At 37.3% G+C, this 16841-nt stretch overlaps 1 protein-coding gene across 1 annotated transcript in view; it reads right to left on the bottom strand.

Annotated features, from left to right (window-relative positions):
- CACNA2D3 (calcium voltage-gated channel auxiliary subunit alpha2delta 3) overlaps nt 1-16841 on the bottom strand; it is a 2619084-nt gene that overhangs the window by 90335 nt on the left and 2511908 nt on the right. Inside the window, exon 29 of the mRNA XM_044078472.1 lies at nt 73-155. Coding sequence (XP_043934407.1) covers nt 73-155 — 83 coding nt within the window. The remainder of the gene's footprint in view (nt 1-72; nt 156-16841) is intronic.

Below are 16841 nucleotides of genomic sequence, written 5' to 3'. Positions count from 1 at the left end.
TCACTGAATAAGACAACTTAGATTATTCACTTTTCAAAATGCCCATTGTAAAGACAAAGGTAAAACACTTACATCAGGATGAAATGCATGACATGAATCTGGCCGTCTTCTTATCTTCTGTGCTTTTAAGCGCTCACATTTAAGAGATTCATTATGTGCAGCGATGTTAAGGCATATATAAAAATGTTAAAACAGTTCATTTTTCATTGTTATTCCCATATAACAGCAAAACATAGTAATTATATAACAATGTTAGAAATGCAGGAAAATTTGCAAGAATATTCGTACATTAAGGAAACTATAAAGTACACCTCAACATTATTTTTGTCAAAACTGTATAACATGTGATCCATACTTCCCTACTGTTTGCATTAGTAACTATATATTCTTTAATTCTGCCAGTGTCTCCATAAGACAAGATATGTTTTCAAAGATCACCATCACCTCATACTGTTGAGTGATTCACTACATCTGATAATTGTTAAAAAAAAAGTAAAAAGTAAAATTCACATCTAGCCCCTTCACTGAAATCTGAATATTGCTTAGAAATTACAGATTACCTTTTCAAGAATTGGCTTAATTCTTGTAATATATCACATCTAAACGATCCGATGTCTAGTTCATTTTAAAACTGCAGTCATATAATTTTCTTTTCCTGGCCAGGTATCATTCTATCAAGGGCAGGAAGGGCATTGTGTCTTTTTTGCTGCACCCCTCAGTAACAGCTGGGGGCTGTAGCTTAAGCTGTCCAATGGGGTGAAAAAAACAGGTACATCTTCCACAGAAGGGGTTGTACACATGGTAGTGCACAGGTGGAAAATGCAGTCCTATCACAATCTTGAACCACATAATCTGGAATACCAAAATCCTGAGACCATAATATCGAAGGATCAAAATGCCAAAGACCACAATATTAAACTCCTTGATTTTGCCCTCTTGCAGTACCTGTGCTAGCACTTTTTATTGGGTCCACACCCCCGCAGAAACCATGATAGTGCTCATTCTTGGAGTCACACTGGTAAGGGAATTAGATATTCAAGATTTTTAGACATTGTGGTCATCAGCATGTTGGTCTTTTGATGTTATGGTCTCAGGATTTCGATTTTCTAGATTGTGTGGTTCATGACTGTGATAGTAAGCCATGGAGAAAAATAAGGTGAAACAGAATAAGGTTTAATGGTATTCAAAATGGGAAAACCTCCATAACCTCAGGTTAATACAGCTGCAAAGTACCTGTATTTCTACTCTGCCCAAGTAACTATACGGATTGAACAGGAGTACAAGGATTCAGTAAATGGTAGACAGTATGGTACCACTGAAAATGACAGTTTAGAGAAATAGTTTAAAATATGCAACTCATTATTTTCTTATACATGGTATATTGGTAGATTGATGAAGATAATCACTTATTATGACATTCCTATTACACTGCTTTGATGAAATGTGCATTTATTTCTCCTGATAATGTTCCCCCTCAGTTATGACAATCAATTCCCCCATCATTCTCATATCACACATTCATTTCCACTGCACCAGTGACCTTTAAATACACTTTCATTGGATGTTATGGCCTGCAGTATCCTTACATGTACCTCACCTTGTTCTGTTCTGGGTGTTGTCACAAGGACTAAGTGATGTCCAGGGTTCATCATTCAAGTAGCCAAAAAGAGTGGAGGTGTTTTCCTCTGGTCCATGAAAATTCACAAGAAGCTTAATGCTTCCTTCATGCATCGGTAGTGTCATGAGATCATACACACCTATCTACATGCCCTCCGTGCTGCCTATAGCAAGGGATGACAATGCTTTTTGGACAAAGACATGTTCATCTGTTTTTCCTCCACTGCTTAGCTCACTAACTGATCCCAGGTCATATAATGTGAAGTTAGGTATTTAACCCTGTGTACTATGGAGCTGACTACAAGCTATACAAATTAACATTGTAAACTTTTAAGCTATACTCCTTAGTTTTTAATTTTTAGCTACATTACACAATTTGAAATGGATCTCAAAATAAACATAGTTGTAACATTCTATGTGACATTCATAAGTTGGTGTGTATCACACTCCAAATGTTCAGTGTTTGTCAAGAAATATGTTATGATATGATTCTGTTCTTCACTGATATTTCACAAACATTGTAAAATCTGAAAAATGTAAAACTATTTTTCAACAGTATGTTTTTTGGGTATTAGTTTCATATTCAGAGGGAATCTAATAGACTTATACAGTCTGAACTGGCTATTTGGACGAGATGTTAAGCCAAAATCCCATCTGCTTGGGTTGGTGGTAGCTCATGAGGATGTAAAAGATCCCATGGCACCTATCAAAAAAGAGTAGGAGAGTTCCCCAATGTCTGGGCTAAATTTCCCCAAGTAGTATAAATACCACCTTGTTTCTCCCTATTGACCTAGTAGGACTAACCCAGTCAACAAAAATATATATATAAAAAAAAACACAGGGATTGTATGGGACCTGACATTTCAGACCAGAACATTTGTTTAGCAGAGAGTTCCAAATTGCTGTTCTGCTGTTTGGTTTGCTTTCATTCTGCCAATTTATGTGCTTAAATCAATATAGAATCATTGTAATAATCAGATATTTGGCCAAAGATTGCCTGAACAATTCCCAGAATTTCTGCTTACAAAAATGGAAATTTGCTATTTGTATAATTACAGCAAGTATAAAACAGTGCCCTTGACTTTATTTTCTATTAAAAAAATCAATTATAATTTTGAAAAGATTCAAAGAAAAATTTATATATACTTTTTACCTTGATCACTAAATGAATCATATGAAGTTAGTCTACCACGGTTATACTCTATAGCTATAGGAGTCACTCTGCTCTAAGTGGCTCACTGTTACCCAACTGCACTCATTAGTCAGAACATCAGTTGTAGATGTGAAGCTCTCACATAAATATTCACTTGTCGGAAAACATGCATGATGTTTTTCCCTAGGAGTGATTTCACAACACTATAAATTCTACTTTTTGTGGCATTCATACATTTTAATAAGCTCAGATCAAATGTAAATGTGGTTCAGTATTTGCTATATGGAACACCACACAGAGTAGCTTAAACCAGACATTTTGTGATACTTTAACAGGGCAGTTAAACAGTTCTTAGATTGTAATAATTACTATGAATAATTAAAGTAGCTTCTTTAATTGAATATGATATTTTACACAAATGATTGATATTCAGGAACATGGCGGTCTCACTGTTCATCTGATAACTGGGAAAAAAAATGAAACTCTGGATGAAAATATAAATTTGGAAGAACAAATGTGCAAAGGCAGGAGTCAACAGAATTGGCAGCCATTGAAGTTATAGTTTAATGATTATAAATATTAATACACCTGATTGTTAATGAAGCAAAAACTGTTTGGAAGAACATTGTCTTTTCCAGTGTATTTCTATAATATTGGAAGGATTATATAAGATAATTATTAGTACTAGGTGTTTCAGCATACACAAGTCACCGTATCATTTAAGTAACAGATGGTTGAAGGGGAAAGCAGAATAGAGAAGTTTTGAGGTCTAAGCAGAAAATGTAGCTCACCAAGTTGTTGCAGTGGAGCATAAGACAGACAAAATAATAGTTTGGTTTGAGTGTTGGAGAAGACAGACTAAATTTGTTGAAGTTTGTGAAGATAAGACTGCCCAGGAGATGGTTTTAAAGAACTTGAGAGCTGAAAATTGTGTTAGTTATAGGGAATGTTAATCTAGAGTTGTTATGGCACAATTTGCCATGACATATGAGAAGCAACAGATGATATGGTAATCATGGGAACAGGGGAGAAAATTATTGTAGCAGGTCAGATTCTGCTTGTGGACCATGTTCACTTGGGTCAAACACTTCAAAAGAGACTGGAGTTCAAGAATGTTATTAGGACACAAGATGCATAAACTAAAGTATAAGTTGTACTTCCCAATAATGTTGAAAATATTTATTGTGGAAAGTGAGCTGAGAAGTGTTCATTTATGGTAATATGTGACTTCAAGATGTCATTATAGCTGTAAAGAACGGGCTGTCTACTATATTTTTCAAACTGAAGCAGACAATAATTAAAAAGTGAAGGGGTTAAAATTTTTTCTTCCTATTTTAAATATCCTTAGTAAGTGACATGAGTTGTTTTGGATATCTGATAATTATTGTGTGAATCTGTAAATTAAAAGAGTAGTTAACCATTTTGGTAGAAAGGGACATTTCTTTTAATGCAGAATAAGAAACTGTGGCTATGAATTTGGGTTTTCCTATTTTGCTCTAAAATAGAATCATGAAGATAGCTGTCAGATGATGATTAGGGAGAGATACACCCGATGATTTTTATTGTTTTTTGTTATGTTTCTTTGATCATTAATGCAGCTCCTTATTATGAAGCAAATAATTTATTACAGTATTTACCCAAGTACTGGAAAGCATATATGTAGCATAATTGAATCCTTTCCACTTTTTCAAACATATTTACCAGCATTTTTGCTTATAGGAGTGTTTGTTGTCTTCAATGATGTAATATTAAATACTGAGAAGTTGTCATTTTAATATATGGTGTGTATTTATTATTTGAGAAATACTGGTGTTTGCTCAATGGTGTTCAGATTAAGTCACATACTTAGTTTAGAGAGCAGTCAGGGGAGAATTAATATGACTTGGATGTGGCACTGCTGTGATCTGATACAGTGCCTGTATCATTCACTTTAATTTTCTATAGCATTAAGTCATGATTTATAGGTTCATAGGAGGTCACTTGGCTAGCAGCCTTAGAGCCTTTACAAGCCTAGCCATGTTAATCCCAACTATCCCCATTTGTTCTTTTTGGGAAGATCGCAGAACAAGTTTATAAACAGAGTGGGTCTGTGATCAACACCGGGTACCCCTGTCCATAAGGAACATGGGTGCCACCCCCAGGGGTGAATTTGCAGTCTCCCATCCAATTATCTAGGTTGTGTTTAGATAAGGTCAGTGAACAGCTCTGTTTTACAAGAATAGGAAGGAAGTCTATTCCAGAGAAGCATTAGTCTCTGGGAGACATATCTGTCTCTCTAGCATGTTCTGTTAATGTCACAAGCTAGGTTGAGATCTGTAGAGTGAGTGACACTTGTGCCATTTGACTTGCAGATGTGAAGCATTTCCATTAGGGCAAGGTTGGAGATTGCTCTATGAGCCAGGCACAAGTCATCTCTCAGCTGCCTATAAGATAGTATAAGATACAGAGTAAAGTAACAGGGTTTTCAGCCTGTTCATGTAGGTCATGATTTGGAGTCCCTGTATTTTTTCACTAAGAAACTTCTGAAGTTTTTCTAGCTGCTGCAGATGTCTGGTGAGGTACATGCAAAAGGGTACATTATACTCTATTAGTGGTCTGATGAGGGTCGAGTACAGTGGAGTTATAACATCCTCTGACCTAGATGCTATGCCCTTGCTTATGAGGTGCACAACATAGAACACTTTCCTTACCACTGTGGAAACTTGTTGGTCAAAGTTCAGATTGCTATCAACCTGTGTTCCCAAGTCCCACACCACTAGGTTGTAACTCAGTGTGTGGGTGTTAATATTGCAATTTGTAGGGAATTCCTTTTTGCTAAAGGGAATAATAATGCATTTTTTGCATTTAGTTTTAGACCATGGCTTTGGCACCAATCATTTCTTTATGTTAGCTCTTCTTGTAATATGCTGACATCATTGGGGGAATCAATGACTGCTCCCAGTTTGCAATCATCAGCGAGCTTGGTGAGCCAAAGGCCATCTACTTTGGTCTGGACTTCCAAGACACAGATGTCAAACAGTAAGGGACCCAGCATAGACCCCTGTGGTACTACACCAGTGGTGGGTGTACTGGTGGAGGTGAAGTCACCAGTTTTGAGAGTGTGTGTTTGTCAGTGACCCAGTTGGCTACCCATTTAGTAACATAAAGGTAAGCCCTATCCGGGAGAGTTTCTCAATGATACCACAATGGTGAATTGTGTTGAAAGCCTTGGCAAAGTTGAGACAGGCAATGTGCACTATCTTACTGGCTTTGGGGAAATTCTAAAAGAAGTCCACCAGGTTTAATAAGCATGACCTACCCTTAATGATGCCAAACTGGGTTGGATACAGGTCACCTATTTCCTTGTTGATAAGGTCCATGATAATTCTTTCCATGGCCTTGCAGATGAGGCTGGTTAGACTTATGAGTCTGTAGTTCCAGGGTCAGTTGATAGCCACCCTTTGTGCAGGAGGGTTACTGCTGCTTTCTCCATACTGCAGGAACACAGACAGTTCTCAAGCTTTGATTAAAGAGAATGCCATGTGGGTCCACTAGGTCTTGTTTTAGATTGTTTAATAAGCAACCTGGGATATTATCTGTTCCCAGTGAGGCTGTGGTGGTTTGAGCAGAGATGACCTATCCTCTAGATATACTAGGCAGAGGGCTGTTATCAGGTAAGATTTGGGATATTAGAGTTGGTGATATGCGGGTGAATTTTGCACTGAATCTGTCAGCCTGCAGGTTGGCAATATCTTCCAGTATAGTATGAGTGATCCCGTCTACAACCAGTTTGGCACATAGCTGGTCATTCCCTTTTAGACTACAGATGTAGTTAAAAAATGTCTTATGATTATCCTTGGCTAGGAATGCAATTTTAGTTTTGTAATTGCTTTAGAAGACTTTACAAGATTTCTGATTTTCTTGCTTAGGTTTAGTAGGGAGCTCTTTGGCTGCAGAGTGATATCCCTCTTGCTTTTGACAACAGTTTATTTCTCTTGTTATTTAATCTGTTTACATGAAGTCCAACACAGTAGTTTGTTTTTATGGGAAAACCTGGTTTTGATCTGGTCAGGTAGAGGAGAGTTTATGCAGTCGCTTAAGTGTTTGTAAAGGGCATTTGAGTACACTTCTGGATAGTGGTCATTGATGTCTGTGATTGCAGGTGGTATGAAGCTTTTTATACAATTGCTTAATAGTCTGTAGTTAGCTTTGATAAAGTTTTTTTATAAAGTTTGTTCCCCTGAGTGTGTTAGTTCTAATAGTTACTTCAATACTTCAAACAAGACTGACTTATGGTCTGTGTTCTCTTTGTTAAGATGCAGAGAGGAATATGATCACTTCACTGATCTTAAAACACTTATGTGTTTGAGACATGGAAGCCAAGAAATTTACCTCGGGAACAAAGGTCTTTGTAGTGCATGAAGCTTTACCTGTTCCACTTATGACTAGTTACAAGTAAAAAATGCTAAGTGTTTTCCCAGCTTTCAAAGCTGTAAAAAACTCAGTGAGCACCATCAGAGAAGTACTGTAATGCAGTCTGCTACATTTACACTCATCTTTCATAACTCTCAACTACCTAGATTTTTGCAGGATGTCCAGATTATTGCTTCATATTTTTGGTCTTTGCCTCATAAAATCTATGGTTTGCAGACAAACCACTGAGGACAGAAATGATGCTACTTAATTTAAGAGTTGTCCTGTTTTTGATTATGGACCTACAGAATGATTATAATGACACTAGAGAAGTTTTTAACCTCAGTGAGTAAACTGTCATATGAAGAATGTCTACTAACGGGGCTGATAATAACATGATTATTTTTTAGATGAGAACATGACCCAGAACAGTGATTTAGTCAATTACCTCAGTATTTCTGGGCGATGTATTTTCCCATTTTATACTGTATTGATTTACACCATATACTCAAGTTAGTAATGTGACAGCTAATGACAGCATCTGTGGTTTGAAAAGTACAACTGACTACAACATTAAGTTAACGGTTCCTTGTCATATTTAGTAGTAAGCATTGTATAATACACAGGGATTACTAATGCACATGATTTGTTAAAAAAACAAATTTAACAAAACCGTTTAGATTTTTGTTAATAAATTCAATGTAGAGTATGTAGTAATCAGCAGTGTGGGATTCATACACACATTTCATATCCCAAACAAAAATGCAGAAAAAAATGAATTGAAACAAATGCACAAAAATAAAAGACATGCAATAAAATGGACATTCTGAGAGAGTCAGTATTACATATATAATAAATAAGAATTATTCAAGATAATAAATAAATTAAAGATACAAGTAAGTATGAAAAAGGCATATTTTTATGAACTTCTTAACACCACAATATGGGCAAAGAAACAAAGGACTCAAGTCACAGCATTCAAACTACCATCTAATAACATGATGCTAGAACACAGGGAATAGGAATGATTGCAAAATATTTGCAACTCTGAGATGAATGGCTTGTGTTAAGTAGAGTAAAATAAGCCTGAGAATAAGCCTTATATATATTAGACTAAAAAAACATCAAGTACAGGGGATTGGCTACACTACATGTCTTTTATTTTTGTGCATTTGTTTCAAAGATTATGGAAAAATGTGTACACAAACAACTCATGCACCACCTAATCCAGAATCACCTCATGGCAGATACCCAACACAGATTTTGTCCACAACACAGCACTACTTTAGCCCTACTAGCTTTTACCAACACCATAAACCATTATCGTAACAACAATCACGTATCCTCAGCCCTCTTCTTGGATCTTTCCAAGGCATTCGACATGGTTGACCACCAACTTTTAATACACACCCTGCAAACTTTCTGTCTAGATACTAAAGCCCTTCAGTGGTTTAAATCTTACCTCAATGGGAGACAGCAGGCTGTTCTTTGGCAGAACAAGTTCTCTAACCTACTACCTAACACCCTTGGAGTACCACAAGGCTCCATACTAGGGCCCATGCTGTTTTCCATCTTCATTAATGGCCTGTATACCGTCATCCCAAAGGTCAGCTGTATCCAATATGCTGATTACTCTACCCTGATCTGCTCGGCCACATCTCCTACAGACTTATGGTCTGCTACCCAGTCCACCTTTAATAATATAGAAAACTGGCTCCCTGAACGTTGTTTGACAGTAAATCCCAAAAAAACTAAAATGCTGTTATTCTCACCAACCCCAACACAAAGGTCTACTGCTTTTACCTTTACCATAAATGCAAATGATGGCACAATAATCCCCCCAACCCCTCTACACAACTATTAGGTGCCATTATAGACAATAATCTAAAATTTGACCTACATATAAACCAATCGATCAAAACCATCAATAAAAAACTAGGGTCACTTTACAGAATAGAAGCCTTCCTAACCCCTCCAGCCAAAATTGCCATAGCTCGCTCTCACCTACTTTCAACACTTCTGTATGTACCCCCCCACTCTCTAATCTAAACAAGACTGTACTTAACAAACTCTCAACCTGCTATAACCACATTGCCAGGTTTGTCACTGGGCTGTCTTTTAGGACACACTACATCAATCTTAACCAGCTTGGGTGGCTTGAACTACCCAGTCCAATCCAATATAACCTACTGATCATGGCTTATAACATCTTTTATAATCCGGATAATACTCCGTCACTTAAAAATCTTATCACCCCCATAACAATCCGTGACTACTTCGATCCTCTAACCGACTACTAATTCAGACAATCAAAATTAACAATGCAGCTGGTGATTCCCTCTTTGCAAACTCTGTAGGCAGAGCCTGGAACTCACTTCCAGCTGATAATACTGTACTCTCCTCCCTTGGTCAATTTAAAACTAGACTCAAACAACATCTGGCACTAAACTGGCTATGCCACTGTTTCAAGCCTGGCTAACTCTCATCTAGAATGTGTAAACTCTATTAATCAGCTTACTGTTGAATTTACCCCTAACTTTCACCAGGGAGCAACTCTAACCTGTGGAACTTGTTTATTCATGTTTGCTTATATAATCTTTGTCAATGTCATATTTGTAATATGTTTTATTGTCTCTGTTTACCTTGGAGCTTTTCTCCCCAGGCCACCGCTGAAAATGGACATGCATCCAGTCAGACTGTCTCGATCAACAAATGTAAAATAAAATAAAATTAATTAAACTTCTATAAGTAATTTGCATGACAATTAATTTATTTACATCACCATATACATACAGATGCATCCTGGCATTTCAGCATTATTTAAGAGGTGTATACATTCTCCAGATAGTGACTCCTGGTAAGTATTAATGGGCTTTTCTAAGTTGTATGAATTTTTGTGAAAGTTATATGGGTTGATTTTGGGAGTTTGGTTTGATAATGGGATTGAAGGTTGTGAACTTTTTATTTATTTATTTGTTTTTAGTAGTTATGACATACGTATGGCTTTCTCAAGCAAAAGTTATAATTACTTTGTGTAGTTCTGAATGCAGTAAGAAAACCATTACCAAGAGATAAAAGATTCAGGATCCTCGTACAGAAGAAGACATACATTTGATATTAAAAAGAATGCGTGCAGTATATTTTTTTAATGAGTGGTTAAGTAAGGGCAGTAAGTGAACTTTAAATGGTAGCGCTGTACTGATCTTTGATACTAGACATATACAGTGCCACTTAGGGAAAACAATAATCATGGAAGTACTTGGTATACCTCATTTCTATAGGAGATGAAATTTAACACATTATTATTTACCAGATTCTATAGGTTTGGTGCATGCATCACCTGCCCCATCCTATCAAGCTTCACTTTTTTATCTGATTATAGGTTCATAGGTGTGTACTAGGCTAATGGCCCTGGAGCCTTTACAAGCCTAGCCCATAGGATTACCCTGGCATCATGCCACCCAACCTTAGTTCCTAGTGCCTCTGTCGAGTAGAGCCACTGGAGTGATCCCTGGGGTGAATTTTCTATTTTCCATCCCCTCATCAAGATTTCTCTTAAAGAGGGCCAGTGAGGTACTCTGCTTGACATGTAAGGGAAGTCTATTCCATGGCATGGGCAGGCTCGGGGTTATGAACCTGTCCCTCCAGCGTGTTCTATTGAGTGTGGTAGTGAGGTTGAGGTCTCTGGAGCGTGTGGTGTGGAGGGATTGTGATTTCTTTAAATGTAGCATTTCTAACAGAGCTGGGTCAGACATGGCTTTGTAAGTCAAGCAGAGCTCGCCTCTAAGTAAGCAATATGAGACAGAGAACAGTTGGAGTTTTTTGAGCTTGTGTATATAGGACAAGTGTTTAAGGCCTAGGATCCTCTTTGTGAGGTACTTTTGCGGCCTCTTCAGTTGTTGCAGGTGTCTAGAGTGGTACATGCCAAATGGGGCGCTGTACTCGATGATTGGCCTAATGAAGGAAGAGTAGAGGGAGATAATGACCTCTTTCATCCTGGATGCACAACCTTTAGTAATGAGATGTGCCACATAGAAGGACTTTCTGACCACAGTGGCAATGTGGTGGTCAAATGAGAGGTTGCTGTCAACCTGTGTTCCCAGACCTCTTATAACACCTTCTGTGTTCAGTGGACTACCATCAATGTGATAATTTAAGGGAACTGGGTTTTTCCCAAAGGGGATAAAGACACATTTTTTGGCATTGAGCTTAAGGCCATGGTTCTGACACCAGTTGTTGGTCTTATTGAGGCCTTTCTGTAGGATGTCAGCATCACCTGGGGAATTAATAATAGCTCCCAAATTGCAATCACCTGAGTCCCTTCGTGTTGGCCTGGACTTCAGAGAAGTAGATACCAAACAGGAGAGGACCCAGGACCAAACCCTGTGGGACTCCACTCGTGACTGGTTGGCAGTCTGACTTGGAGTCAGCTACTTTCACACTGTGGGTTCTATCTGTGAGCCAGTTTGCAACCCACCTAGTGATACAGGGGTTGATGCCTAGCTTAGTAAGTTTTTCTATGATTCCTGAGTGGGGAATGGTATCAAAGGCCATGGCCAGATCAAGGTAGGCTGTATGAACCACCTTACCTTCATCCACAGCTCTGGTGCTTCATCCACAGCTGGCCTACATATGGTAAAGAGAATGAGAGTGGACATAACTGAGACTTCTTCCTGTACTTGTGAGCTATTACTCTTTTTCACATTGCATTATTTTGATTTAATTTCAGTATCATTCCTATATAAATCATGTATGCTGCTCTAAAAGCAACTTCTCATACAACTGTAATGGGAAGCAGAATGTAAGAAAGTGCCTACATAGTCTGTCCTTTAATGTTCATAGTGGATTTATCATTTGTGTGGACTTTGATATTTTAAATAAATTAATTTGGAAGTATAAAACATCATGAAGTATATGACAGGGCATTCAATCCATGACTTTGTACAGGTTCTGAACTTTTTTAATGATTTAATTGATTGTTGAGTCTATTGCCTAAACTGCATGCAAACCACTGTTGCAAAAGGAGCCTATATGCTGAGTGACCAATGTTGTAAATTACTCTAGGAAGCAAAAAAAATTGACATGAATGCTGTTTCAAATGGAAGACATTTGCTCCACATGACTTGACATTTTCCTAAACTCAGCTTTAAGCGTACAAATCTCTGGAATTACGATTTGATGTTACTGAAGCTTTAAGGCAATTTTTTTCATGACAAAGTGAGTCCTTATCCTTCCACATTATTAAGGTTTTGTTATTTATTGGAGATTTACAGATTTCCTTGTTCATTCAAAACATTCTTCCTGCAGTAGCTCATATAGGTTAAATAAAGCAGTGTGAATTCAAGTTATGAGTTTAGGAAAGTTGAATGTCCTATTATGCCACCTATCTGGTAGAATCTCTGGAAATAACATATTATACAATGACCCCCCATTAATATTCAAAAAATGTGCACGCTGATTGGTCAGCATGCACGTTGTAAATCAGAGTTATAGTAATGGAAAAAGGTCCGGTCACCTGGACTTTTTCCATTACTATAACTCTTTTTGTTTTTCTACAGCAACAGAGAACGCAAGATCACCGTTGCTTCACACTGTCTCGCTATGTTAAACTCGTTTAACATAGCGCGACAGTTTGTAAAAAGCAACTGAGATCTTGCTTTCTCCATTTCTTTTTACAAACTGTTTTGCTATGTTAAATGGGTTTAACATAGCAAGACAGCTTTAAAAAAAGCAACGGAGCCGTTGCTTTTTTTAAAGCTGTCTCACTATGTTAAACCCATTTAACATACCGAAACAGTTTGTAAAAAGCAACGGAGATCTTGCTTTCTCCGTTGCTTTTGCCCACAGCTCCGATGTACTGCGTAGGCATACGCATGTGCAGTACATCAGAACTGCTGCAGAATACCAGACAGCTGCCGAAGGGCAGCAAGGAGGGATTATACAATGCCATTATTTAAGAAAATTAATTATTTTTTTTTCTTAAATAATGTCATTGTATAATAGCAATAACCCACTTCTGGGTGTGGGTAATGCTGGATTTACCCATGGTTGGCTTTGTTTGGTCACTCGGGCTTCGCCCTCAGACCAAACCACACCAACCGTGGGTAAATCCAGCATTACCCACACTCAGGCGTGGGTTATTGCTATAGTATTCACTGCAAGGCGATACCTTCCCACTCCCCACTTTTTTGTCTCAGGCCCTCAATAGTTTCTTTTGTATTCTCATGCACCCTGCAACAGCTATGGACTATTTCAGAAGTTTCTTTGTCTCTCTTTATATGAGTATGTAGCACCATTATTTTATTGTAATTTATTGATACGTCATTGTATATGTTTATGTGTAGTTCATATTCCTTTTGTTAGTAATGCAGGCTCTGTTGTACATATGTGAATACACATTAAAAGAGTATAAAGCTATTGGTGATATTCAAACATATGCGGTTATGGTGAGTACTTTTGGCAATCAACATACATGGTCGTTAATGTGTCATTCAGTTGGGTCACCTAGAGGCCTTACATCTAAGTTAACTGCTAGCAGAAAGGTAATTAATTATTAATTATTAGTAGTTGCTAGCAGTCTCCTCTTTGGATTTTATTTTTAATTTTGTAATGAGTGTTTGACTGTTGACTAAGATAGGAGAACCTAGGGTGCTTGGCAGTTACTGCTTGTCACAACATGAGGGTACTCTCCTAAAGCCCTGATGCAGCTACTATGTGACACATCAACACATGTAGCATGTCTTTGTAGGTATTAGCATGTTTCTGTAAGATAGTAAGTAAGAGGTTCATAAATACTGCAGGTAAGAATACATATATTTAGTTTGAAATTAGTAACTTTAAATTTAATTATTAAATAGCAATTATAAATTCCCTGTTGAAATGTTATTGATTATTTTATTTAATTTTATTTATTACTGTGCACGTAGTTACCTTGAAAAGAATGGACATTATATGGAGATAATTAGTGTGATTTTGAAGGATATTACTCTATGGAGAAACTGCAGAATCATCTTAGATTCTCTTTCTCTCTCTCTCTCGCTCTCTATCTGTTATGAATTGACCCCATGAACAACCACCGCTACTGTGGAGTTTTACAAGGCAAAGAGGAGGCAGAAGTAGTTTGCCAGGTTTGTAATCCATTGCACACATGCACGCACTCACACCTATGGACAAGTTACAGTACAAATCAATCTGTTGCATGTCATTGGAATGTTGGAAGAATCCAGAGCACTTGGAGAAAACAAACATGAACACAGGAAGGACACGCAGACTCCATACCAAAAGGATGCCGGCCGAGAACTGAAATGGAAAACTTGTTGTAATGAGGTGGCAAAGCTACCCATTGCACAAATGTACCACCCTATACACTGCAGTTCAGCTGTACAGAGGTCTCAGCATAGTAAGTTTTCATATATGGTTGAAGGATTTATTAATGATTATCCTACAAGTCTGAGTACTCAGACTATGCATCCATACTGGCATGAGCCCAACACTGAGCAACAGTTCACCTTCGTGAAGGATGTTGCCACAATATGAACAGAATATGATCAAATTTAATAATTGGGTTAGCTTCTGCTATATACCAAAGTTGTGAGATATTTTTCAAAATGGTCAACACACCATGTTGCTTTGTCAAGGATGTTCAATACCTGTCCCCTCTTGAATTTTTAATATTAGCTAAAACATTGCCTTTGCCCTTCCCTGTTAGTGACTTTTTCAGGAATGCCAAACTGACAAGTCTTCTGAAATAGCAGAACTAACCAAAGGCAAAGTAGAGGTGTTACTGCTCAATGCCAGGCATCTTATTAAAAACTCCACACCCTCCAAACTCTATTCACCATGGAGAATAACCAAAGGTAAAGGTGTCCTAACCAAGATAAAAATTGAGGTTCCCTCAAGGCTGATCAAGCTAGAAGACACACTTGAGCTTCTCCATGTCCAAATTACTACAGGCAAAGTCCCATGCCATATCCTTTCTAGCTTTTTTTTTTAATTTCTCCAAGTCTTTTGGGTTTCTAATACCATGACGGGAATAGACCCAGTTCCTAAGTCAAAGTATGATTAAAGTTCATGAAATTAGTATTGTTTCAATCTTTGATGTTAGCCAGAAGTGCTCTTCACAGCACCCACAATGTGCCCACTATTGCCTCCTTCTCCAATTCATATGGTGTTACGTGTGTCAGTAACATATCTACGTATAATTGTAAATTCTTTTTTATAAGACCCATTGCTCCTACTACTATTGAAACTGTCTGGGTATCTTTCTGCCAAATTGCCCTCATTTCTGCGTGCAAATCCTGGTATTTTATGACTTTGTGTTTCTCTGTACATAAGACACTGTAGTCACTGGGTATAGTTATTTCAATTATCAGTGCTACTTTTGTCGTCTTTTCATGGACAACTATATCTTATTTTCTCACATCTATTTTTGAATTGCTGGTAATTGGTCATTATATGTGATATAAATGTTATCATTTTCTATAATGGTTTGTGGATCATGTTTCCAATGATTCTCAGCTACTTCTACATTATAATGTTTGCACTAAACCCAATGTAACAATATTGCACATTATTATGCCTTTCAGTATACAGTCCTTCTGCCCTTAGTATAACATAACCAGCAAGAAGATGTGTGACTATTTCCAATTCTGTTTTACAAAACTTACATTCTTCTGTTTCTACCACATTCTCAATGGACTTTGTAAATCAACGTGCATGTAGTCCACTATTTTGGGCCGCCGATATTAACTTTTCATCATTTGGTTTAAATTCACCCCTCTTTAACCATTACTGTGTTTGATCCTGATCAACATGAGTTTGTTCCAATAGTTTTCTATACTTGCAACTGTATTTATGGATTTTCCATACTTCTTGTCTTCTCATATGATCCTCCACCTTATATTCTTTCTTTTTAAGCACATTCAGTTGCTGCCTGATTTTTATCTACTCCTGATTTGATTTTTATTCCCACTTGACAATGACAAGCTTCTGCTAAACTAAGCAGGGAAGTCATCTTAGACTTATTTTCCTCATATTTTAAAATGATCACTACATTTGGGTCTTGTGATGTATCTATATATGTAATCAGTTGTAGGGAGTCCCTTACCTACTTCAGAACGGAGAATATATAATATTGGTATACACTGATTTTTATAAATCATTTGATAAGCATGAACCATCCTTATTGTTTTCCTGTCCAATTGATCGAACACCTTTTGGGGCTAGTCAGTCACTCCAAAACTGTAAGTTAGGACAGGAAGAGCAAATTACTTTATAGCTTGGACTTTATTCCTAGATGTCAGTTCTGTTTTCAGTATTAATTTCAGTCTTCTACAATATTCCTTACTAAGTATTATTTGCATTTGTTGGTGGTTTACTGTTGATCCTTCATCAATTCCCAAATATTTATACACTCCTTCTTGCTAAAGTAATTTTATACCACATTCCTGTCCCAGGCTGATGTTTTCTTAGTGCTGCAGCTTTCCTGTTTAAAGGTTGCTTTTGCACATTTACAAATTACAAATGACATTCTTATATCATCAGAAAAAGTTCTGACCACTTGCAGTTGTGCTTTCAGTTCCTCTACTGATGAATTACACAGTTTTAAATTATCCACAAAAAGAAGATGAGAGTTTTTTACACATTGTTTTCTGGGAGACAAATTGTAGCCATGGCGTAA

This window comes from Protopterus annectens, chromosome 7.part1 (genome assembly GCF_019279795.1).
Source record: "Protopterus annectens isolate FY-2018-M chromosome 7.part1, PAN1.0, whole genome shotgun sequence".
Lineage (NCBI taxonomy): Eukaryota > Metazoa > Chordata > Ceratodontiformes > Protopteridae > Protopterus > Protopterus annectens.
This window is presented reverse-complemented; position numbering and strand designations above follow the sequence as displayed.